Consider the following 26,567-nt stretch of genomic DNA (forward strand, 5'->3'; position numbering starts at 1 on the left):
TCTTCCCTCGACACTTTTACGAACTTTGCAGCTCTTTGTTTAGAGGCCCAGAATTTTTATTTTGCGAAGAAGATAATTTTCATAGCTAACACTCGCCTTGTTTCATTTCATTTGATCATATTTACTGCGTGTGGACCTTTTTTTGCGTTAGTCAATTAGTTTATTGTGGAGATCCTAGAATTCCTGCATGAGGATGGGCTTCTCATGGTAAATGGTATCTAGCATAACATCAAACATTGGAGTCGCCCTCTGCTGGTCATTTGAGGCAATACAGGTCTTAGGCACCAGGTGATCTATAATATTAAAAAAACCCAAAACATGAGTAAACTAAACTATGTCAATTTGAGTTGAAATCCCAATTCTCTCTTCATCTTTCAGTTAATTCCCGTTGATTGGATATTAGTGGTGCCTTGGCTCAAAGTGTTGGTTCTCCTCCTGCATTGTTTTGCATTATCCTTCCAAAATGATTGTGTGTGTGTGTGTGTGTGTGTGTGTGTGTGTGTGTGTGTGTGTGTGTGTGTGTGTGTGTGTGTGTGTGTGTGTGTGTGTGTGTGTGTGTGTGTGTGTGTGTGTGTGTGTGTGTGTGTGTGTGTGTGTGTGTGTGTGTGTGTACACGATCATGCTTCTCAGCCAGTGATGAAACGCTGGATGACAATCAAGTTCATTTCAGAAAACATAAACAGACACCAGTGAGCTTTCAGCCTCTTTTTTTTTACCAATATCTGGTCCATTCTCCCATTTATTGTAATGAATCAAATGTATTAAATGTGGTGCGTCTCTGTCTCAATTTGCTGACTGTCAGGGACCAAGCGAGGCAAAGAGAAAACAGGGGTTTATACAATTTAACCAACAATTTCTCAACTACGCCCATATAAGAGGTCAACAAAATAAAACTATACTAAAGACACCAACTAAATGAGTAATGGGTTAACTGAACAAACTGACCTGTCACAAGGACATGTGGGGGAACATACATATACTGGTTTGGCCAAACCAAATGGTACACAAGGTGTATACAAGATGGACGCCAACTACAACTAAATACAAAGCCAAACCAACCAAATCCAAATTACCCCTATGACATGACAGTGTATGGTTTAACCCAATCAGCTGGTTCCAGCATTTGAATGTCCTCAGCCCTTAGCCACACCTTTTGCAAAACCAGGAAGTGACCGCCTGTAGCAACCAAACAAATAATAAATACAACAGACTAGGACAAATATTGCAAAGAAATAAAGTGCACTGTTAATTTGATTGAATGAAGTTGACTGCAGATGAAAGTATGCGTGGCAAAGAAGTAAATGAACACAACTATGTGAGGGTTAGTCAGGTGAGTATTTGAGCAACACTACCACGTGTGGCTAAAATGTAATAAATCCATTTTAATTTAAAAAAGGCCTACAATTAGACCCTTTCTTTTCCTTGGCCTGTTTCACGCTGGTTGGTGAACTGCAGACAATTGTTTGGCTGGAAGATTCAGCCGAGATCATGACGTGGAACAATATTTTGTGATTTCATTTGAATTCATTACATTGTGAGACTTTCTTTGGGGGAAGCTGTTGATTGTGAAACTCGTGCCCGTCGTCCCTTTCCATCGCGTCAGACGGGAGTTTACTTTGAAAGTGCTACCCGGAAGCCGAACCCCGGGCACCAGCAGGAGCTTGACGGAGAGAGGAGAGAGTTGGGGATTGTTCGTCGGCGGAGCCTCCAGCGCCGGAGCGCGCGCATGTTCACTGGACACGACTGGTGTGAGGCGCACCGGGTGAAGGAGTCCGAGACGTGCGGGAATGACAGCCACTGTCACCGGCAGTGGCAGCCTTCACTCTTGACCCGCTCCTCCAAGCTGACACCCAACACCGATCCGGATCGGATCCAGCCGGACCGGGACTATGCCAGAGATGGAGAAAGGGAGACCACCGGAAAACAAACGCAGCAGGAAACCCGCGCACCCCGTCAAGAGGGAGATCAACCAGGAGATGAAGGTGAGGGCGACATTTGTGCTCCAGTTGTGCTAGATGGGGTTTTCGTCCCTAGTGGGACTGTCTTTTGACCCGAGCGATGAACCTTTTGGGTTTGTTTTACGCGCACGTCTCCCTGCCGAGGCGAGCCAGAGTCAGCTGCGCGCAAATCACTGCTGGGAATAATACACGTTTTATTGTTTGTTTTTAACGAGAACTCTCCTTGTGACTCTAATAAATCATATCTCTGATTGATAACTGAGAGATATTAACTGAGGGATTCTAGTTCCAGGGTTTAACAAGTTTACCCCCCTGACAGACCGTAACATCATGTCAAATCATTAGTCTCAACCGAGCGTGTCACAGAGGGACATGTCCACTCTAACGAGACTGGGACGCTACAGATGTGAGCAGTGGAGACGAGGAGGTTGTCCAACCGTGTCGTTGCTCTGTAGTGACGCCATGTCGGGCCAGCTGTGGCCGGACGCGCGAAAGAACTCCGATGTCCAGCGCAGAATCCAGATGTGCGTCACTGCGCCTTCTTCGCTCCCGCGGTGCGCACACTTGCTGTACCACAGAGCTTTGCCCTCATGCCTTCCAAAAGAGAGGGGGAATTTATGCCCTTTAAATAGCCCTCCTCGGCACACTCGGGAAAACACTAATGTACTATATCTCAACCCCCCCCCCCCAGGATGCAAACATCACACCAAGCTAATGTTCAGAATACACTAATGGTGTGACCTTTGAGGACATCTCCTCGTCTTCTCTTCTTGCTGCACACAGGCCCTGATACGTTACACCACAGTAACAGACATCACCCCCTCCCACCATTATGGGCCCATTACTGCATGGAAACTAATCCATGGATTGTCTGCTGTGTTTGGGTTTGGACACTGCCGGTTTGAGACTGTGCTTGTGGCGGTGAGGGATATCTGAGGCCCCTTCAAGCGGGAGCTGAGAAATATAAAAAGACAAGCAGGTTTTCTTTTTCCTTTTCCTTTTTTGCTTTTGTGGGGGAGATTCTGGCCTTTCGTGAGAGAGGAAATGTGCTCTTTTTGTGTAAGTGGTTTGGACTGTATCGTTTGATATCCAGGGGAGGTGTAGAGTTACAACTTAACTAATTTTAATCAAAACACGTGAAACGCTATCCCCACTTGATGTAAGCCTGCCTGGGCTGAATCTCAGGGTCGGCCCCAGTTTGTTGCCTTTGGCTGCAACTCTCCCTGTGGTTTGGGATATGGCTTGTCACTCTCACAAAGCAGATGTTTGTCTGAACTGCCAAAAAGAAACAAAAACAACATTGTGGGAAGTGGAGGGGTGGGTGAAGTGAAAAAAAAAAAATTGCCTGTCTTTGGTTAACAGGAAAACAGAGAGACTAAATGACAGTGAGCTGTGTGCATATTGGGGAGTTGTCATCAGTGTTGTCCCTCTGGAGAACAATTCTCAAATTAGGCATGATGGAAAAAATGCAGGGCTTTTAATCCTAAAAATGAGTCAGTGATAACAGGGGGGGGGGGAGAGAGACAGTAAGAGACAGAGGGACAGGAAGGCAGGGAGGAAAACTGGTTTCTTGCTCAGCCGAGGTCCAGCCTGGTGTTGTCTCTGTAATACATCTGTTTCAACACCACATTGGGACCCACTCCCTCCACGTCAGACCCGAGCGCAGCACCGGACATCGGATACTTGACTTTAATCATCGTTAGGCATATTTAGCTGGATATGATACACTCACCCACACACTCTCCCAGACACACACACACACACACACAGCAGAAAGTGAGCAAGCGAGGGAGAGATCCATTTCTCTGAGGCCCTATGGTGCAGAGCAGAGGTCGGAGTGAGGAAAGCAGGGGAAAGAATGTGCAGTCAGTACTACAGCACTACAACACCACCACAGCAGACTGGCTGAGCTGGAAAAGGGTGAAACCGGAGAGGCAGCGCTGTGTCGGGTGTCAGGGCTGGAAGGTGCTGGGGCGGAGGGGAGGATGGTGAAGATGGGAGATGGGGGGTGGGGGGTGGCAGAGGAGAGAAAAAGAGGCAAGGGGAGGGACGGGGAAAGCTGGAAAAGAGTGAGAGAGGGAGAAAGTGGTGGACGCTGGAGAGAGAAGAAGGGAGAGGAGTGGGGCATTTCCGAGAACCGTGGGACCTCGCTGTGGTGTAGGGTGTCCCGCTCTGATTTCTGCCCGTTCCGGATCGGGTTTCTCCTCCAATCCGGTTCTCCCAAAGCCACAGAGAGAGGTGGGTGGATGAAGAGAGAGACCTTTGTGTTTTTTTTTTTTTTCATCTGGTCGTAATAAAAAAAAAAAAAAAATCGAGAGAGAGAGCCAGAGAGAGAGACCACACATCCCCATCTGCGGAGAAACAGTTTTCTTTCCTCCCTCTTTTTTTCCCAATTAAAATAGATAAACAAAGGATGATTCATAGATTTCACACTGGTGTTAGGTTTTAAACCTTTCCGTCTCAGATTTAGCAAGAGTAAACAACTCGAATACATCATGGAAAAAAGCGTCACACTGTACTCCACTGTGCCCGTATTCATTTCTCCAGCAGGGACGGGGCTGAGAAAGAATCCTTCGCATTGATTCAGAGTAGTAGGAAGGTCTGATTATGTTTAACATAGGATAAAAAGTTCCACTAACAAACCCTAAGATGTACGCTCACAATTTCCCATTTGCAGGCAGGCTAGGGCTCAGTTACAGTATCCTTTTACATGGAGCGTTAATCAGTGATGTCTTTGCCTCCTTTCTCGTGCAGACGTTTGCAGAAAGCACCATGAACGAGCTCCTGGGATGGTACGGATACGACAAGGTAGATCTCCGAGACTCGGAGGCCAATGAGATCAGAAACTACCGAGAGAGGCGTCAGCATGTGTCTGTGCTGAAAGGTGAGGCCAGGTGTCGACAGTTCACTGTTGGAAGAGAGCCATCTTGAATTTACACTATCTTAACAGGTTTTGCAGGTTTTCTTTTTTTTTTTTTTGCAGACATTGTGTCACTTTTGAAAATTTGCTAGACAAACTCTCCTGTAGAGACAACTTACTCAAATTTCATTCATTCAAGTTCATCCATTGCTTCTCAACACGTTCGTACTAAAAATGAAATCAGTGGAGGGCTAAAGTCACAGGTGCAGAAGTTATTTCAGTTTCATGTTTGTCATGCAGTGGATTTATATCTAGCTGTATCCAAGTCATGGCTTCATATTATGATGATGTCTTTCAGAAAACTCATTGCCAAAACTGAAGGGCCTGGACGCCAAGGTCAGTCATTCAGTCCTGGCCATGAAGAGTGGGGAGAGAGAGTCCTCGAGTGTTCCCTCGTCTTCACCCTCCTCTTCATCGACAAGTTCCTCCCTGACCACCCCCAAGGAGCACAAGAGTGCCCCTGTCATTGTCCCCCTTATAAAGCCATCAGCAGGTATGCGGGCAACAGCACCACATGTGAAGAGATAAAGATTTAGTCATTGCAAATTCTCTGCGTTAAAATATAACCAGTGTCCGGTCAGTTCTTCTTAACAAGCTCATTTTCTTTTATCACTTCACATACCACTCAGCAAGTATTATTCAACGGCCTTGATGAACATCAATTGCTAACTTTTATCTCCAACCATGTCTACAGAACAATCTGGGAACTGTGACCTTGGCAGTGTCTGTGTGTAGAAAATAGGCTTCATTTCTGATCATGTTCACCGGGCATGGATGTAAACCTGACAATGTCAACTCTTAAACCTGCAGTTTAACTTCAGTGAACCGAGGAGACCCAAAACAATAGAAAACATGGAACTGTCCATACTCAGTACTTACAAACTGCTTTGGAGATGCACACATTTGAAAATAAGACACAATAGGAACGTAGCACGATATCTCTGCTCCCTGAATATAGACCCAAAAGTCCTTAATGAATTCCTTGTCAAAATCCTCTATAATCAACACCCTGATCAGCGCTTGCAAACCCAACAGCCTCACACTGCCTCTTTGAAACTGAGTCGTGCACTAATAACTCACTGTTATTATTTGCCTCCTCTCTTCTGACTCCCCCCCCCCGCAGTGGAAGATGTACAGAATGTGCAGATTGTGTGTGTTTGGTGCCAGAAGGAAGGTGTCAAACGTTACTCTCTGTGTATGGGCTCGGAGCTCAAGAGCTTCTGCAGTGAAAAGTGTTTCGCCGCCTGCAGACGGGCCTACTTCAAACGCAATAAGGTCAGTGGTAAACAGCAGGTGTATACACATCATCACAGTGGGCGGTCACAGGAATTTAATCGTGCTTTGTCCATCGTTGGTGAGACGTTGCGAACCCTGAGATCCATATTGTGATGAATGATCTATAGATTTCCCACAAGCATATACAGGCACATGCACATACAGATACTGTATATGGACAGAGTTTCTGCCAGGTGTGTTACTTTCCATACACAGGAGACCCAAGCATCAAGTGGTTACTGGCAGGTAAACAGACCTTCAGAAAGTGATACTCCTGATCCTGTGAGGTCATAGCTGATGGATTAATTTACAGGAATTTAAAAAGGGGAGAAGAGGGTCTCTGAGAACACACTTTCTAGTTATTCTGGAGAAGTCAGTACTGGAATGGTAGGGGGGAGGTCAAAGTTTGTAGAGGACACTTAGTATCAGTTTCGCGTTAATGGAGGAGGGGCTGGCCATTAAGTGACTTTGGTTTTAAGGACAGGAAAAGCAGCAACTCTGGAGAACAGCTGAAATGCACATTGCCACGATTTTTCAGTTTCCCTTATAAAACATGGATATACCGCGGTAACATGCGGTGATATCACCTTTCACCCTTGATGACATTTGTACTGTGATTGTCTTATTCACAAGGCAGCAGCAACAAAAATGAGGGCCAAACAAACTGCGCACGATGAACCCTCCAGTTTTTCAGAGGTGGGAAGAAAAGCATTGCCGTTGGCTTGTTACTGCTTGTCTGAGAGGAAGGCCACGGAGGCCTGGGGCGAGGTGTCCACTTTCAGTGCATACCTTACCTTCAGCTGCCTCATGTTTCGTAACTCAACACGACTCGATGGGTCTCAGAGATGTGGGAGCACTCAGATCCACAACATATCAGCTTACATGAATCAAGAGGAATTTCCTACATTAATATGGCAGGGCCATTAATAATATGACAATGCATCACCTGTATTATCTCCCTACTCGGTTGTAGAATCGTATCTATTTCACAACACTGTGATTTCCCTCTCGTGTGTTGACCATTAGGGTCTTGATCCATCCACAAAGTAAAAACAGCTTCCAAACTTGATGACAAGGCAATTTATTATAAGCTATTTTTGAACTTCTTGTGAGAGAAGCTCACATTTGCTTTAATAGCCACAGAATACTTCCAGTATTGCATGTTGATTTAAAATAACTGCAGCTATATCATCATGAGTTGAAGAATTAATACATCAAAAGTTGGAGGAACGCAGGTCTGACAACCTGCTCACAGAAGTTGCCATGTGTGTCACACTGTGGTTTTCCCCTGTCAGGCCCGAGATGAAGACCTCCATGGTGAGAGATCCCCTCAGCACCCCCATACAGAAGACTCACCCAGACTGGTGTTGAAAATAAACAGCAATGTCAGAGTAAGAGGACACACTCACTGCATCTTTTGTTTTCTATTGTAAAGTATTAATATGAGTAGGCTATCAAATTGCAATATTAAAATAACTTTATTTACATTCTTTCTTACATTAGGAGGTTTTGAAAACCCAAAGTCTTTGGTTACTTCCACTTGACTACGTTTTCGTTTCAAAACGTATCACTATTGTTACTTTTATGGCTGCCGTCCACACTACTTTTGCCAGTGCCAGTACTTTTTCAAGTTTGGAAACGCTGCTGGCCCTTTTTTTATATGAAAGCTCTGGGGCTGCTTTGTAGTATGGGTGGGCAGAAATCAAAATGTTTTCAGGTGTGTTAGACCGGGATTAAAACTGATACAGAGCTAAAACACTCATCTGTATGGAGATCTTTTTTTTAAAACACTGTTTGAAAACGTAGCATTATGGATGTAACACTTGTTTCTCCTGGTATTGCATTTTTTTCTGTTTTTCTGTTTTCTGCTAGATCGATCACTTCAATGACCCCCCACAGTCTCTCTCCCCTGTGCCACAGGTATGTGACTGGTGCAAGCATGTCCGTCACACTAAAGAATACCTTGACTTTGGATCTGGTGAGGAGCGACTCCAGTTCTGCAGCACCAAGTGTCTGAATCAGTACAAGATGGATGTTTTCTACAGAGAAGCCCGTGCAGCTCTCACCAGCACCAGCTCCAGCCCAAGCAGAACCAGTCAGGAGGGGAGGGCAGATAGCAGTGTCGCCGGACAAAAGCTACTCACTCCTGAGTCTTGGAACAGCAGCAACAGTATAGGGGAAGCCCGTCACAGAAACCTCTCCCCGAAAGGGCCTGCGCTAATCCATGGATTAGCAGAATCCACCTCCATCTCCTCCTCAGAGGCATCCTCCTCTTCTTCTTCTTCCTCATCCAAGGTCCCTGTCTCTGGGTTAAGGACCCTGGAGAGACCCATCCAGCCTCCTCCACTGCCTGCTATGGATGTGTCACCCCACCCTGCTCAACTTCCTCCTCCACATCCTCCTCGCCCCCCCCTGGAACATCAGCCAGTGCCTCAAATCCCCATTCCCTTCATCAGACCTCCTCTTCATGCCCAGGGCCTGAAAAGCCCTCTTGCTCCCAGACACCCAGGCCCCCCTTCTAGCCCCATCCACAGACCTCCTCACTCTCCTCATCTGCAACCCCCCACTCCCTCTTCGGTAAATCCCCCTGGACTGATGCATCCCTTTCCAGGAGCCTACTTCCCTGGCTTGCACTCCCCTCCTCTGAACATGATGCCAAGAGGTCCATTTCCAATGCCTCCCATGATGAACTTTGGTATTCCTTCCTTTAGCCCTCTTCTGCCCCAACCCACTATCCTGGTCCCTTATCCTATCATTGTTCCCCTACCTGTTCCCATACCCATTCCTATTCCCATTCCATTCCCATCTAAATCACCCCCCGAAACTCCAAGTCACAGTGGAGTCATCCAACCTGTGCCAGAGGGGGCAGAGAAGGGTAGATCAAGGGTTACCCGGCTGCCATCTCCTGGGATCCTTGAAGGGGACAGTAGATTGGTAGCCAACAAATTGGGTGGAACCATGACCCAAGGTCTTCCCTCCCCAGGAGATCCCAAAACAAGGGACACAGATTGGGTTAAACTAGAGAGGCCATTCCCATCCCCAACATCCACACTCAATAGTGGAACGTCTTCTCCCAGGGCACAGTACAACGAATCCCTGTGCTCAACTCCAGGGTCAGAGGGGCTGAAAGACTTTAAGCAGCAGCAGTCAGAGCGACAAGTCATCCAAAGGGTTCTTCAAAGGACCCAGGTGAAGCTGGAGCCCAGTGCCAATGGAGTGGTGGACCTATCAGGGCTGGGGGAGTCAGTAACTGGGCAGGGTACCAGATCAGGGCTCTACAACATCATCAGACCCACCCCTCCTCTGCCAGAGTCCCCCTCACATGATCCTGTCTACCACCACCAGGACTCCCACACTCCACTATCACACACCCCACCTAGCCCTACAGGGAGCAGCCATCAAAATGATGTCACACCCTCTGCCCTCAAATCTCAGGACCACTGTTCAAATGGTATGTCCTCATCATCCCCACCCTCCAGTCCCGACTCCTCCCAACCCCAGAGAGTACTAGCGCCACCCCCAGACCCCACAATTAGTGAGCTGGAGGCCATCAAAGAGAACAAGTGCTCTGTTGTCAGCCCAGTGCGGGTTGAGGGCCCAGTCGTTCAGTCAGAAGAGCCCTTGGCAGTAGTGGGGGAAGTAGAAGAGGACCCCCACGTTCCTGATGAGGACCATGCCTATGCCCTTCCCACAGCGCCAAAGACAGGTGGGACCACCACCCCGCTGCTCTTGCCCAAACTCAGGGACAAGGGTAGCCTGCGGAGCCCTGCTAATATGCCCAGTGCTGGAGACATGGAGCCAGCTCTGAAGAGGCGATGCCTACGAATCCGAGATCAGAATAAATAGAGGATGGCGGTGAGAGATTCTATTACCAGGTGAAGCAATGTATAGATAGCTTTACATTGACTCTGTGTTTTTATATCTGATATTACTCCGTTGCTCATTGGAAGAAAGACCAGAACTTCTGTACCTCCTTATCTTATTCAAACATCTGCAGAAGAAGTGCCACAAGCAGCCTGCGGTGGCTTTAACTGCATTAGAGCATTTTAGAGATTGATAAATTTAAGGGTCGACTTTGTTCTGTGTGGCAAAACCCACCCGTGTGGTATTCTACACAGATTGAAATTATTTTTAAACACCATTTAACCCAGGACTGGAAAATGTGAGCATACAAAAAATAAAAATGGCGCAAACACAGGATAAGCTTAATCACAGGTCTTGCAGTATGCACGTGGTCACTAAACAGCATGGCGCCATAAAGAGAGAATCCCAGTAACCTGGCACTACTCAGGGCTCTGAGGTTACAACAGGGGAAGGAGGTGGAGGGCACAGGCAGTGAGAGTCACTGTGAAAGGCAATCACTTCACCACAACCTGACAGTCACAATGCTTTGTTTGCATGGCAGCCTGTTTTTCTACGTTAAGTTTTGCTAAGTTATGTGAGTGTGATTGTTCGAGAGGCAGTGAGGAATTTTGACATTCATGTACAAGAAAGAAGTAGGTTCATTGTCTGGGATTCGGACAGATGGCTTCTGCTGAACAAAAACCGTGCCCCAGAAGTTGTGGGATGAGACAGATCGGTTGTGTATACGTGACCCCAAAGTCAAACTCGTGATTTTTACAATATGAAAATTTGAGGCAGTGCAGACATCTTTCTGAGGTCACTGTAGAGACAGAGATGAGTGTCAGGCATATGAGAGCCAGCCCTCAGCTGCGATAGAGCTCTGGGGCTTAGTTAGAAAACACAGGGGCAGAACCAGAGCGATCCGATTTCACATGTCATAATGACACCCTGTTCTGGCGTCAGCTTGTGTATGAGTTTTTGCACTCTCCTCTCCCCTTTCAGTCCTTTTCCCTCTCTTCACTTATCACCCCTGTCCCCTGCCAACCAGATGTTGTTGTTAAGAGTGCAACAGAAAAAAGCCTCCTTATTTTGCACCAATCGAAGGCCCTCTTGATTTCACTTCCCCGATTGGTCGTCCAAAGAGGCTCCAACACCGCCCGTCATCCTCACCCCGCTGGTACCTTGCCATAATGAGATCCCATTACCATTTTACTGTATGCAATGAGATTAATTTGCTGATATTACCAAAAGGGGTTTATATTTCACCTGGCACGCTACACTGTGCTCCCTGTATTCTGCTCCGGGCCTGCAAAGGCCAGGAGGTCACCTTAATAATTGTGTTATAGAAAAGGTCCGTTGATAGAGGAAGTACAACATAAACCTTTATCTTATATCCCACTGTTACAAGATACCCTTTCACCAAATGAGTTCCTACTTTACTCTTTGTCATTTGTTGTGGTTTCGTGCGTCCCCTTAGTAACCAATACATATGAAATCACAGTGTGCTGCTTGTGTCGTGCAGACGGATTTATGGCTCTGAGTAGTGTGTAATGGGAGCTGGCTGCCATATGCGAATGACTCTAGCTGGCCACCTCTGTGCTCTGAGCAGAACATTTCTGTCCTGTTCTATTGTCTCTTCTGCTAAAAGTCTGCATTAGAAAAACAAAAAACTCCTCTGACATAATCAGCAGCCAACTAGAGGATTTTACCTCAGGAAACAGCCCTTTTCTTCGTCTCAGCTTTCCTTGCCTTTATTTGGGATATTTTATAGCCCCGTGTAATCTGATCCCACCACATGGGTATTCGCTGAGCGTTTGAAACTAAAACGCGATGGGACAGAGGGAGTACAGAACCCTGGTTTGGCCCTTCACATGCGTGTGTGCGTCTGTTTACGTTTAATATGTGTTCGAATGAGACCGTGTGAGTCTGTGCAAGTGTGTGAGAGAAGAAAGAGGCCAGATGTTCTTGGTTTCATTGTGCCCTGTGCGACACTTATCGGAGTGTTGACATGACTAAAAGCCTTATTCTCAGTGTTTATGTAGAATGGGTGGATTAAGGAGTGAGTGTCCAGAGCAGGGGGGGCTGGAATAAGATATAGTAGAAATGCAAATTGAACAAAATCAGCCAGGAGCATGTAACATCTCACCGCTCTTTTTCCTTCTCTCTTTCTCGCTGCTTTTTTTTCTCCCCCTCTCTTAATGAACAGACTCCCTGTTTAACACTGGATGGCAGTGCCAGATTCAGTGCCACGCCCTCTTGTGGACAACACCAGTGCTTACACCGCCTCCGGCCTCTCACTCAGCCTGTCGGCCCATCCGAGTGTCACTCTGCCTGTGGACCAGCAGGGTGCCAAACCCAGGAAGCAGTCCAGATGGCCACACCGTCTCTGGAGGAAGGAAACAACACAGTCACACATTTTGTCCCGGACCAAAGAGTATTTCTGGCTCGTGTGTTAGATCGTGTTCAGTGAGTGTCTGATACGAAGCATCTCGGATCTTCTCCCTGTCTGACGTTGCCCCAAAGCGTGTCTGTGTGTGTGTCGCTGCCCAGATGTGCTCCCTCCCTCCTCCTCCTCCTCCTCCTCCTCCTCCTCCTCCTCCTCCTCGCTCCACACAGCAGACAGAGCTCTGATCAGCCTTGTGTGGTCTTCTCAGATGGAACCAGAACATGATCTCTTTCCAGGGGAAACGGTTTGTTTTCTCTGCCTGGCTTGCACAAAGAGCCACATTGTTCCTCTCCCCATATCCCACGCTGACTCCCCACTCCAGGTTTTGGGTTACCTGGTCGACGAGGGCTCAGACTTCAGGAGGGTTTTTGTGTTGTTTTTTTTTACCGACAGCCAGGAATATAGTATACCCTTCTTCGCGCCACCTCTCCGCCGCAAATCTAAATATGGTACACACACGTTCTGTGGTTTGATTCCTCACAACTGATTGCCTGTGATTCCCTACTCCACTCACATCCTCCACGGGAGGAGAGAAATTCTGCTGAGGGTAAGACTTTGTCCTTGGGCAGTTGTACGCACTGTGTGGAGAGAGTCTGGCCGGGCTGTTGAGACAGAGGAGGAGGACTGACAACGCGACCTCTGAGGAGGGAGGATGCTCCCCCTGTCTCCTCTGTGGGGGAAAAAAATAAATACAAAAATAATCAAAAATCATTGTATACTGTATATGAGACACCTGGATGGTCTGTGAACACTTAAGTCGCCCTGATGGCGCTGGTACAGAAACATGTCATTTACAGACCCTCCCTCGCCAATCACCTGAGCTGCCAAAGCTTTCGATAGCGAATCAGAATTTGAATCACTTTTAGCACCGAGTGCCATGCATATTCCTGCGGAAAATTAAATCTTGAACACTCATGGCACCCGACAGTTTAACTGGTCCCGATTCTGATTTTCTTTCTCTTTATTTTTCTGGCTGTGATCAGACGAATCTAATAATTAGAAGAAACAGACTTCTAAAATTACCGAACGTGGTATTATACTCGATCATCCAGTGCTGCAGTGTGCAGCGAACAGTATTACAGTTTCCTCTATCGGGGATACTTAATGAGATTTATGAACCAGCGAGATCACTTAGAGGCTTTGTCATCAGTTGTCTCATTGTCAAGGTTTCAGTTCTTCTAGTTCACAGATACTATTTGATGATATATTAACTTATGGTTGATGCATCTGTAGATTTTTTTTTCCACAAAAAAAGTGCTTTATTTCTTCATTTTTTCTTCTTTGATGATTGTATTTTGCGAGTGCCGAAGCTCTTAAATGCCACCTTCTCTTTGTGTTTTGTGTACTGTGTCCCCACTAGAGAGCAGTGTTTGCCTTTGTAACTTTGCACCTGCCCCTTTTTCTGACATGAGGCCCCACAGGCAACTCTGCTGAAACCCCCTCACTCACACAGAACACAACCCTGCAGTCGGTGCCAACTGCCTGAGCTTTTCCTCCACATCCTGCTGCCATTAGTTTCTCTTTCAAAAAAATCTTACTGTTGCCTATTTCAGCCGTGTCATATCGAGAGGAGCCTCTTCCCTAATGTAGAGCTCAGCAACCCCCCCCCTTCCCCGGGAGAAGTGATGACCTACTCCTAGAATAACTCCAAATGTGGCCGACCCCCGCCATCATTCCAAAACTACATGCTGTGCGCCTGTGTGTGTGTGTGTGTGTGTGTGTGTGTGTGTCCGTCTCCGTCACCCCGCTCATTCCAGCCTCACATCCCCTCCCTCACAGGTCATGCCATTATGTCAGTGTCATCCTCGGCTGGCTGGCGAGGGGACTTTGTCAACAGCTTGCATATGAGTCAGTGATGACATCACTCCATTCGAATAGCTGCTGTGTCCACAAGTGGAGAGAGGACCCCCCCCCCCCCCCCCCCCCCCCCCCCCACACAAAAAAAAAAGAGTCATTTTTAAGACTGCTACTTATTGGTTTAATTGCACATCTTAATCTTTGCCATATCTGACCTGATAAAGTGTGTGTGTGTGTGTGTGTGTGTACGTGTGTGTGTGTACGTGTGTGTGTGTGTGTGTGTACGTGTGTGTGTACGTGTGTGTGTACGTGTGTGTGTGTACGTGTACGTGTGTGTGTACGCGTCACTCCAGTGTGTTTCACAGATTTTGTTGCTCCTGTGGCCCAGAAATTCGTAGGTATTTTCTCACCTCCTCCACCTGTCAACATTTATCCCACCGTCTGGACAGATTGTTTGTATTTGAATACAGATTCAGTAACCAGGAGCTTTGGTGCAGACCTATTTGTAAAGTAAAAATAAATAAAAAGTTATTCTAAGTGCAAGGCGTGTCAGTTATTGTCTCATCCATTTTCGTCGACTGTTTGGTCGCGATGTGTTCCTCTAAGTCTGAATGTTGGCCAGGTAATAACCAGGACAACTCACACATAAAGCCATCATTCAGATTTAGTGCTGTTGATAAGGACTCCTCGCTCGCACCACTGCCCTTCCTGTAAATTTTCTATATTTAGTCCCAGTCTGCATGCTGCGCATCAGCATTCCTGAAATACTCAAAGTTGGTCGAGACTGTGCAGCGACGGTAAAAGAGATGAGTGAGATAAGAGGACAGGAATTCGTCCGCGCTCACGGGGGGAGCAGTGATTGCGTGTGTGTGTGTGTGTGTGTGTGTGTTTTCTAGGGGGGCTGTGATACCCCGGCCTGTTGGGAAAGAGACCAAAGCTACAGTCCTCTAAACACTTATTATTAGGCCTAGTCAGGTAAAGAGGGAACTTTTGTGAGATTTATTTTTCACACCTAAGGTAATGCAAGTGAAACCGGATGCAGGTCATCGCCTTCAAAATAAAAACAGTAATCGACTTTCGACTCTGATACTATTTTTTTTTTTTTTTTTATCTATATCGGTTGTTTGTCATAGATGCAACTGGCATTTTAATAAATTAACAATGGGGTGGGGGCGTCAATTAAACTGCACTTTGCCCATAACATTTGGAAACTTTATTTTTATTTTCCTATTTTATTTTGATCAATCCGCAAAATAAATTTGACTTTCAACAACACCCTATGATAAAATAAAACTAAGAACATTTTGTTATGCAGGCCATGTGTAAACACATAAATAAATGAAAGCTCTCCGGGCAATTTAATTAAAAAAAAAAAGATGCACTTTAATCCAGATTATTTTTCAACCATTTGTCGGCAAACATTCTAACTCTCCTTCTTAATTTCAGATGACGTCATTGCAGCTACTGTTGTCGTTTAAAGGTCCAATTCTTAGTCAACAGTGGGTTGTCCTTCGAAGGAAAAGTTTTAGCTTGAAACCTCCCCACCGGAAGTGGTCGTGTGTCGCCCCGTGCAGCTTGACGCGGCTCTGCCCCGCAGCTCGGGCGCGCAGTGGCCGCATCAGATTTGCTGGAGTCTACCTGGGAGCGGACGGGGCGCGCACCTGAGAGCGCGGTGCGCCTTCGATCGCCTGCGCAAAAAAAAAAAGCTAAACAGAAAAACCAAAGTCTGCTCGCTTTGAACTTTCTTCGTTCAGACATTGATGAAACGGAAGTGAACCGGCGCACTTTGGGCAGCGGGTTGAATTATTAACTCGGCAACTCGATGCGCAGTCTGGTTGTTTTACGCAGAGGCGCTGACACGGGCCGGTAGCTGACAACAGGCCCACGGGTGATTTTTAAAAACGTATTTGGTTCATTTTTTCTTCTTCTTCTTCTTCTTCTTGTCCATGTTATTTGCGCCGGTTGTGCTGTGATCATGCCCGGAGCGGAGAGCCGGCTGGAGAGCCGGCTGAACAAGCTGGAGTCCCTGATGAGGAACCCGCAGTCGGCACTCAACCTGGAAACACTGCTGGTGAGTTTCAACCCCCTCGGGGGGGCTTCAGGTGAGCAGACACATGCAGGTGAGGGATTGTGTCAGCATCACGCACCAGAGCAGCTGGAGCGGCACAAAGCAAGGAGAGATTCAAATAGGAAAAGGAAGAAAAAAAACATACCCATGTTTTCATATGAGGGAATGATTGGACAGTACTGCAAAAGTTCATTTAACGTCATCAGTTGTGCTTTTAGCACAGGGGGAGACCCCCCCCCCCCCCCCCACCACGTAGCTACTGTACCAGGAAAGGGGCTTGAGTTTATAATAATAAAGACAGAAAGAGATAGAGGGAGGTGGGAGGTGTGGGGGGGGGGGGGGTTAAACTCACACTTGACTAGAACTCATTCAAGGATATTGACCAAAGGGAGCAATCAGGGGCAGTGACAAGCTCATTGGTTAATCTGCTCTCAGTCACTTTCTCGGTGTGGTCACCTGTGGAGTCTTTCGCCTGTAAACTGACGTGACCCCTGTCTGACCTGTTCCGAAGAATGTACTCTGACACTGCTATTGTCAACAAGGGCTACGCGCTGTTGTGCTGATACAAGTCTGGTTACCTGAAATCCCAATGTATTTGTAGGTCTCTTTACCAAAACACAGAACGTGCGGTGAAATTGCAAATTCAAAGCAAACGATTAAAGGTGATGCATTTGAGGAAATCCAGAGATCCTGAGGCTATATGCGATATAATCACATGGGGGACATGTCCAGCTGTATAGTCGTGTACATATTGAAGCCACGGGAGCTTCGATGTTGTACATAGTTGTGACTACATGAACTACCTTTATGTCTACACCAGTTCCTGCCTGGTGGGAATGCGTCCGTTCTGAGGGTTGATGAGTCACGGGTGAAATCCAGCGTGAAGCCCTTCGCAGAGACGACCCCGACTCATGTGGTACAACGACGCACTCGCACTGAGCCCACGTCGCCTCCACTCACCGTCCACACCTCGGCAGTCCCCGGCATTTTTTTGTCAGGGTTTAGCGCCGCAGTCGGCCGCGTGCGGTTTCCCGGGCAGAAACTGCATTGTGGAGATAACAATGGCCGCCTAATGCGAGGAGCTACCAAGCAGGAAGCTGAAGTCACTTCCTGCAATTGAGATGGAGATAACCCCCCCCCCCCCCCACCATGACCTCACATCACTATTTCCTGTTTGTCCGCAATGGTTGTTGTTGTGTAAGCACAAAGGGATGTTTATTGAAGCGTCTGTGAGGACTCTGGTCGTCCACGCGTTGGAGCTTTTTGCAAAGGAAAGCTTTATATTTCCCGTAGTGTTGGTTATGCGTGGTCGCAACAACGTCCTCAAGTGTCTCGTTTTCGTCCGACCAGCAGTAGAAAAACCTCCAGGTGTTCAATGTGAAATGAATTGAAGCATGTAAGGGCTGCAAATTGTCACAGTTTAGAAGCCGGAAATGACCAGGAAACATTTGTTGCTCGATAAAATGAATGAAAGTCCCCAAAACATTTTTTGGGAATTATTGCTGATTCATTTCCTGTTTTATTGACCAACCGGAGAGTTGTGATCTTCAGTCACGTTGGTGCACGTTGTGCTGCAATGAGTAGCTGATCAATCGATTGATTATTTAAGCAAGTTAGTGGTCGGACAATTTGAGCAATTTTAGGACCACACTAGAGAGTCCGGCTAATAGTTTTTGAAAGCCATATGCGCAAAAACAATCAATTAACAAATCAATCCTGATCATAATGTTCAAGTGCAGCTGTGTGTCTTTACTGTGGCTTCGCACATGACAGCCTCTGCTGAACTGGAACAATGAGAGAGAGAAAAAAAAATTCCCTAATGATAAAACTTAACAAGCTCCATGGGGAAATATCAGTAATAATATCCACATATCAATATTATAAAGCAAAACGTGTTTTATTACCTTATTGAAGACTGTATGTAATATGTAACAGGGGTTGCACTAGTAAAGTAACAACAAAATCAAAGGCTGTGCAAGTACTTTTTTAGAGATATGAGTATTTCACTTTAGCATATTTAGTAATTACACGAAGTGCATTGAATATGGCTCAGTATATGTTTTACCGGCGGTCTATAAAAAACAAAAACGGAGGCGTCACTTGTCCGCGAACCTTTTTCCGTCCGTCTGCGTCACTGTTCATAATTCTAAAGATATGAATGATTAATGGAAGCAGCTTAGGTGCAAATATGTGTCAGCGGTATGTGACAACTCCTTTGTGAAGAATGTAAAGACGTGTACATATTGGACACTGTACTCGGAAATGCATAATTTAACTCAGGAAGCTGAGGAACAATTCAAGGTCGGCGTAGTTTGTATCACGGGAGAGGCCCCTGTTTCTCAAGACCCTTTACGAGACTGCCTCTATTTGAGCAGGAGCATTTGAACATGTTTGGCTTTATTCTGAGCTCCGTTGTTGCTGAATATGCTCTTCGACGGGTATCAGCTCAGGGTGGAGTAGGTGGGGACGTGTCGTGACGACACAAAAACCCGGCCTCCGCTGCAGAGCCGTGTTCAGATCTGTCCAGATTCCAGAGCTGGAAATCCGACGGGCACGACTAGATAAATCATGTTGACGGTCCTTGCTAAATATCAGGTATCATGATGGAAGGAGAAAGGCCTGTTTTTCAGTCGGATGCCATTTGGTTATTGACAGATAACCTCCAAGAGACTGTGAACGGAACCATATCAGGTCTTTGTCTACCTGGTGTTGTGGGATTGTTCTTCTCCCGGCTTGTCCCCTCAGAGTTATCTGCTCACTCCACCTCCAGGCTTCGTTTGAATGAATATATTGTATATTTAGGACTTTAATTGCTTCAAATTGATGAAACCTTAAGGGGTTTTGCATTTGAACCCCAAGACACAGATTTTACAGACAATTTTAAGGGATAAACCCAAAGTTACCTATTTCTGTCATGATAGGAATTCTGGTTCTCTGAGGGTATCGAGCCACCGAGTATCAGCTCCATACGAGTGCTTCCTCAAAATTTAACATCGGTTTACTAAGTGGCGGTGGCCTGCCGGGACTGAATACATTTTCCAAGAGACTGTATTTTATGTGGCTCGGTCACGTCATGGCTGAGACTCGATCCGATCTACCAGGTCATCGTCAACACCAGCACTGACTCTGCATTTTATATCCGTGCATCTCTAATGTTATACATTTCGTATTTTTCACAGGAACTGATACAAGTGTGTATAATCAGTTCTAGGACCAGGTGTCTTTACCAGATCTGGCTGCCTTTTCCTTTTATTCTGGAAAACTGGTTTCAGTTACAAGGATTGATGAGCCTGAATAAGTTTGTCGTTTCATTTCACTTTATTTTACTCTCACGCGCTCAAAATGCAAATTTTTATTTTGATCAAATTAGAGCAGGATTCACACATGATTCAAATATTACGCCATGGCTTAAAACCACTCTCACACACACACACACTTACACACACACACACGCGCGCCGTGTAAAACGATCACAAACCCTCGAGCGCTCCGCCTGAATCCAGACCATAATCTGTTTGTCCCACAATAGCTTCTGAGGCTTCAGGTCTTATTTCCACTCGTCTGAGGTGGATGGTTGGGGGGGGGGGTCACTCCTCACTGCTGCTATTTAAAGGTGCAGAATTGTTCCACCATGCCGCTGCCCACCCACTCACATGTCCCTGAACAAACGGGCCCCGCCCTCACCCCATCCAGCACACACACACACACACACACACACACACACACACACACACACACACACACGGATGACTCCAATTGACCCCAGTTTTTGGGGAACAGAAGGTCATGCTCCTCTGCCCCCCCCCCTCCAGCACCACCAGAACACACACACACACACACACACACACACACACACTCCACCCTGCCCACCTGCTCGACGGCCCTGCCAGCTTCACTCTTTTGGATCACAGAGACTTTTTGGTTTGGTGAAACCCAACACCGCTGATTTAAGCGCTGATGACACTACCGAGGCCCCGGCTCTGAGCCCTGCGCCTGACGCCGCCCCTGGCCCTCTGTGCTGAGCTGTCGAGAGGGGAATGAGTGTTTTTGTTTGGCCCGCGACGGGCGGTGGTGGTCGTGCGTTTGGGCTCGGAGGGCTGGGGGCTGGGGGGGCTGTAATGGCGTCATGTGACTAGTTTTTTTGTTGTTTTGTGACTCGTTGTGTCTCTATATCCAACCTGTTGTCCAGTTTTGCTAAGCGCCACAGTAGCAGCTTCATGTCCTCTACCGCCCATGTTTCATTTTCAGAAAACACACTAATGTAATTCCCTCCTTCCTTCCTTCCTTTCTCTATTCATTCATATATATTTTATCCGCCGCCAGAAATTCAGGGTTTCCCATCTCACAAGCCTTCTTCCTGTTCTACCACAGTAATGAAACAATCCTTTTTCAACATAAACGAAACTTGAATCTGCTTTGAATCATGATTATATTTGTAGGACTCTCGAATACTTCATGGGGAGAAGCATCCAAAAAGTGTTAATATTTGCTTTTCCAGTATAGTGCTGAGTATGAGCGGCAGACATATTACTAAATAAGGCTTTAAACCTGGATTTTATGCAAAATATGTTGGGCAGTTTTTCAAGGAACATCCATGCTATGTTTCTATTTATCTACAAAGTGTGATTGTTTTGTTTTTATGTCTTCCTCTCTTTTAGGACTCTGTGAACGCATTGGCTAATGATTTGAACTATCCTGCCCTGCGGAAGAACAAAAACATCGAGTCGTTTCTGAACAGATGTGAGTGCTGCAGCGTGTTATGGTGTTTGTGATTCTCTAGCTGAGCTTGACAAACCCACAATATGTTGGTGTTTATACTGTAAGAACAGGAACCATGGGGATGATGTACATACCTTCTTTCAAAGCACAAAAAACTAAATGCATAGTAATTGTTTGTTTGTTAAAGAAAAATTAAAAGCATGTCTTGCATTAAAAAATCTCCACTTGGCAGGAATCAAGTTTAATCTCGAGGTCACATTCAAGAGAAAGTAGCTTTTGCAAACAAGTTGTGTACAAAAGGTCACAGAGATTACTAGAATAAACTGAAACAACATCCCTGCAGTATGATTATGATTAAAATATTGACATTGAAATGACCTGCTGGCACATTTTGGAGACGGACTATCGCAAAAAGTTACAGGCGCGTGACTTTTGTTCAGCCGTACTGTATCTTTGTTTAAACTGGAGCCTCCCACAAATATCAGGCATCTCATTATGTTTTATAAAAACTGATAACGTGTAACAAACATGAGGGCGTACGTGGTTGCAGATTGACCTCTGCGTTACTATGGTATCGTGTGTTTGTGTGTCTGTCCCGCAGATGAAAAGGCCGTGAGTCAGCTGCGGGAGCTGCAGGTGAAGCTCGAAGACTTTGAAAAGGTGAAGTTGATCGGGAGAGGAGCCTATGGAGAAGTGCAGCTGGTGAGATGTTCCCCATAATAGAGGGTTTAGAGATATGAGTGTGATTGTTCCCCTTGCATTTTCGATTGGCTTGAAATTCCTTCAGCAGTTGTGAGGTTTGATATGAGGGAGCAGCGGCATTTCCCCCCAGATGTTTTTTACAAAAGGAGCCGTGTGCAGCAGAACAACAGAAATGTAAACCACTAGAGGGAGCATCAATCTGTGAATCTTTTTCACATACAGTATAGCGTGCATCTTTCTCTACCGCAGTATTTAACTTTGGGGGTTCGAAAAAGAGATTAGGGCGAAGCAATATTTCCTTCTAAACGTCCAGTTTTTCCAGATGTCTGTCTCTGTGTCTGTGTGTGTGTGTTAGTGTGTGTGTGTGTCTGTGTGTATGTGTGTGTGCTGATGGAAGCTCGAGTCTGGTTTCTGCTGAGTGTCTTGTGGTAGAACATGTCTGGACAGGCTCATTGTGCAGGAGAGGAGTGTGAAGTCTGGTGTGGGGGTGTGCAGAGCGGGGGGCTTACTGTGTTTGTGCTCAAAATCTTGTGTAAGCATGTCTTTCTACGGGTGTGTCCTACAATTGCGGATTGCCTGTGTGTCTCTCTCGCGCGCGCGTTATCTTGGCCACTGTGACCCGCTGACGGCCTCGTTCTTCTTGTCCTTGTAGAGTTATCTCTGTCTGTACGCCAACGTGTCCTCTGTTTTTGCCTCGCCCCAACCTCCGCTGCAGGTCCGACACAAGGCCTCTCACAAGGTTTACGCCATGAAGCAGCTGAACAAATTTGAGATGATCAAGCGGTCCGACTCTGCCTTCTTCTGGGAGGAGAGGCACATCATGGCCTTCTCCAACAGCCCCTGGGTGGTGCAGGTGTGCACACACAGTATACAGGCTTTTCTTTTCATACAGGTTGATAGTGGCGGAAGGACTGAACGTTTAAAGGAGCACATTCTCCCTCAGACCTGGCCTCCCTCCATCACGGAGACAGAATTGAGCTTTGCCAGATGCTGGGCTCATTTGGACACACCCACCATGTAGTCGTTATCATCCAGGGCATATCAAATGTTATTATAACATTCCCAAATGCTAAGTCTCATCCCCCTGTCCGTTTGAATGACATTTTGAATTTTAAAAAATCCTTCAGATGCTGCAAATAAATATTAAGTCATGAAACCTCGATGAAACGAATCCAGGTAAAAGCTATCAATGTCCATGCTGTTTCGAATGTGAATTGTTAATGAATATAATAATGATAATATTTAGAATAATAGAATAATAATACAAGTTAGTAATCATATTTAATTGGAGGTTCTTATTTTACACAAGAACAGCAATCATGAAACATGATTCTTTTCAACTATATTACGACATCAAACTTGTCACGTGATGTTGATTGTGTGAAAAGTCACATAAGTCACAATACACACACGTGTGTGAACATACATAAAAGCTTTGAGCTTATTATGCAAAAAATCAAAATTTTTAATTTTGGGCTATAAAAATATTAATTAGCAAAAAGAGAGATACAGTATAACAAAACTATACTCTACAAAATGTATAATTTGAGTACTGAGTACACCCTGGTGTCATAATGTTGTCACCAGGTTGGAGATAATAATCTTAGTTTGTCGTCTTTTGTTATGTGGTGAACACAAATCATCCAGAGATGACACACACACACACACACACACACACACACACACACCTTGTCGTCAAGTCTTTCTCAAAGCACTGACTCCGGATCGGGGGCCTTGACTGACGCTGCGCTCCTTGTCTCCCAGCTGTGCTGCGCGTTCCAAGACGACCGTCACCTCTACATGGTGATGGAGTTCATGCCGGGAGGCGACCTGGTGACGCTCACCATGAACTACGACATCCCCGAGAAGTGGGCTTGCTTCTACACGGCCGAGGTGGTGCTGGCGCTCAACACCATCCACTCCATGGGCTTCATCCACCGCGACGTGAAACCCGACAACATGCTGCTGGACCAACACGGACACCTCAAACTGGCCGACTTTGGCACGTGCATGAAGATGGACTCGGTAGGTTACACGTGTGATCCATACCATAAAGCGGGAACAGACAACAGTTTGGCTCATGTGTGATGTTAAGTTGATTGCACAGTGTAATGGTGCTTAAAAAAAACCCGACACCATCTGCTCAAGGTTATTTGTTCAAACTGGGATTTTTACAATGGTTTTCTGCTTTGGACAGTAGCCGTGATGGTAACGCTGCTGCTGGGAGCCAGAAAGCGAAGTATTAGCTTTCTTCTCCTCCGTTATCTCCAAAAGTGGTGTCGACAACTTCCTCGGGAGCTCTGAGGAAAACGGACCTGCGTCCTTACAGGCGTCTTGCGACTGCAACGTCTTTACAACAGTGACCAAACAACAATGCCGTCTGGGAACAACTAGGGGCACGAAAGTTGTCTGTTGCCATGTGCATTGTCGGAAATCAGTAATTATTTGATTTGTTAAAAGGCTGTGGCAAACTGGAAAGTCCTCAGCATTGACTCCAGAGAACTGAGAGTTGCAGCAGACCTGCGGCTGGTTCGAGACCTGTGGGCCATGGGAACTGAACGCTGCCTCTCCATGTTTAGTTTTGACTCTGGGGACAGAAAGCAGACCCGTCCCAGACGACCTGAGGGGTCTGGGTGGTTCCTCACGTAGCAGCAGATCTGAAATGTATTCAGTGCCCTAAACCACTCGGTGCTTTATAAACCAACAGCAGTGATTTGCAGTCATTCTTTTGACTCGGAGGAACCCTGTGTAAAGGTCTGAAACCCCAACTGATACGATCCACTGAACCGACAGTGACTTGACATGTCTGTGTCCAGATCATGGGTCCAGATAAGTTTGCCTTTCTCTTTTTTTTTCTGGACCCTATTGCACCACCAAGTGTTCAGACTGTGAACTGACGCCCAGCGGCGCCACTCTTGCATCAGGTTGTTTGTGCAAAGTCCCCGAGAAGTTATTGTGCCAAACAACCCATCTGCAGCAGAGCGGAGGTTTCGGCCTCTGCTGCGAGTCGAGCAGTGTTTTTTTTTCCCACCTTTTTGTTTTTACCGCAGCAGTTTCAAAACAGTGGATCCAAACATTCAAGCCGTGTGAAAATCTACCAGCGGGCAGTTTCTCGTATGGTTTCTTTCTTTTGTACAAAACATGGTGGAAACACTTTGAGTAAGAACAATCCTCTTGACTGACAACACACACGTCATTGATTTATCCTTTTTAAAGGAAAGCTTTTAACAGTGTGTGGCTCATGAGAAATGTGGAAGCGCCTTTGTTTCCTCAGTTAAGGAAATTAAATATTCAAATTTATGTTTTCGCCCAAGTCCCTTTGTTTTTTGTCTTTGGTTTGTTAGTTAGTTAGTTGGTTCGCGCGAAACTTATTGGAAGGATGAGACACGGGCAAAGAAAGAGGCAGATCCAGGATATTATTTTTTTTTTTAACTTTCTTTAACATTTCATGATTTTTTTCTTTTACGCTTAAGCTGATTTCCCGGGGAATAATTCACGGATGTTAATGAAAGAAAAAAAATCTGTCATATTTAGGGGACTGATATCTATGAGTGTGTGGGATCTGGTGGAGGTGAATTGAATTTAACGGGACTATTTGGGCCTTGGCATTTTTATGGAACACACGATATTCCACTTTAGCTTCTTTCCCACTTGTGTATCTTGTGTGTTTGTCTGCAGACGGGCATGGTGCACTGTGACACGGCGGTGGGCACACCCGACTACATCTCCCCTGAGGTGCTCCAGTCTCAGGGAGGCGATGGTTACTACGGCCGGGAGTGTGACTGGTGGTCTGTAGGAGTATTTATCTACGAGTTGCTGGTTGGTAAGTGGCTTACTCTTCTACCAGCCATGTTTTTTTTTTACCAACATGTATATACAGAATATGATGTTGCACCTATATTATGTACAATATCGTCTCGGATGCTGACTTGAGGCTGTGGAGTAAACGTAACCCATTTCATTTATTTAAAAAAAAAAAAAAACTTTACTCACAGGTGAAACTCCCTTCTACGCCGAGTCTTTGGTCGGAACTTATGGGAAGATCATGAACCACAAGAACACGCTCATCTTCCCGGACGATGTGGAGATGTCTCAGGATGCCAGAGACCTCATCTGTGCCTTCCTCACTGACAGGTTTGCACGCGGAACTCGAAATAATAACACACCAACATTTGTGGTTTTGTTCTCCAGAAAGAATTCAGAGCATTTCTCAGTTGCAGGCTGCGTTGCTTGTGCAGGCTGCTCGGACACATGCTTGGCTTTTCTCCTTTTCTGTATTTGCTATCATACTCATAGTTGGACGAGGCACCAGTGAAATAGCATTGTTTGGATTGTGGAACAGAACAGGGAGCGCTCGCGCCGTAATTTAACTTTAAGCGCTTTGGCGAGAGGACACGTGAAAAAAGACTTGGCTGTCGAGATAAAAAAACCAGTGTTCATTATGAATTTTAAAATTGAATCACTTGTTATCACGACTGATCTTGAGTAACGTTTTCACCAACAAACCTCCTCGGTGGACGTAATATTCTGTTTTGAAATTTTAATGGTATCAGTGACTTCACACCCCAGATATAAAAAATATATATATATATATATTTCTACTCACTTATTACCAGTATTAAAGGTAAAAGCTGCATGGATGGGTGCAGGGGTGTGGGTCATGTACTGGCCCGTCCCACTGGAAGAAACCACTTCCTGTTTACATTAGTATCCTCCCCCCCCCCGTAAGACACACACACACACACACACACACACACACACACACACACACACACACACACACACACACACACACACACACACACACACACACACACACACACACACACACACACTGGC

The 26,567-nt window shown here is 46.0% G+C and overlaps 2 protein-coding genes across 7 annotated transcripts in view; both read left to right on the forward strand.

Annotated features, from left to right (window-relative positions):
* The first annotated feature begins 691 nt into the window (after window positions 1–691).
* Window positions 692–14,782, forward strand: LOC118290367 (sine oculis-binding protein homolog). Of its 4 annotated transcripts, none has more exons than XM_035617978.2 (7): window positions 692–1,982; window positions 4,713–4,842; window positions 5,177–5,371; window positions 6,002–6,153; window positions 7,449–7,544; window positions 8,026–10,028; window positions 12,203–14,782. In XM_035617978.2, exons 1-6 carry the CDS (start codon window positions 1,890–1,892, stop codon window positions 9,997–9,999), a joined length of 2,640 nt encoding a protein of 879 aa, XP_035473871.1. In that variant the 5' UTR covers window positions 692–1,889; the 3' UTR covers window positions 10,000–10,028; window positions 12,203–14,782. The 4 variants fall into 4 exon arrangements, with proteins under 4 accessions (XP_035473871.1, XP_035473872.1, XP_035473873.1 ...); XM_035617979.2 differs by having other exon boundaries at window positions 8,026–10,008; XM_035617980.2 differs by having other exon boundaries at window positions 8,053–10,028.
* A 955-nt stretch (window positions 14,783–15,737) lies between these two features.
* Window positions 15,738–26,567, forward strand: part of LOC118290327 (rho-associated protein kinase 2) — a 30,949-nt gene continuing 20,119 nt past the window's right edge. Inside the window, exons 1-7 of one of the 3 annotated variants that reach the window (XM_035617920.2) lie at window positions 15,738–16,310; window positions 20,966–21,047; window positions 21,628–21,728; window positions 22,444–22,581; window positions 23,493–23,753; window positions 25,407–25,551; window positions 25,724–25,862. In XM_035617920.2, the coding sequence (XP_035473813.1) occupies window positions 16,215–16,310; window positions 20,966–21,047; window positions 21,628–21,728; window positions 22,444–22,581; window positions 23,493–23,753; window positions 25,407–25,551; window positions 25,724–25,862 (962 nt within the window). In that variant the 5' untranslated portion in view covers window positions 15,738–16,214. The remainder of the gene's footprint in view (window positions 16,311–20,965; window positions 21,048–21,627; window positions 21,729–22,443; window positions 22,582–23,492; window positions 23,754–25,406; window positions 25,552–25,723; window positions 25,863–26,567) is intronic. The other 2 variants (XM_035617921.2, XM_035617922.2) reach the window with 2 other exon arrangements.

This window comes from Scophthalmus maximus, chromosome 18 (genome assembly GCF_022379125.1).
Source record: "Scophthalmus maximus strain ysfricsl-2021 chromosome 18, ASM2237912v1, whole genome shotgun sequence".
NCBI classification, from domain to species: Eukaryota; Metazoa; Chordata; class Actinopteri; order Pleuronectiformes; family Scophthalmidae; genus Scophthalmus; species Scophthalmus maximus.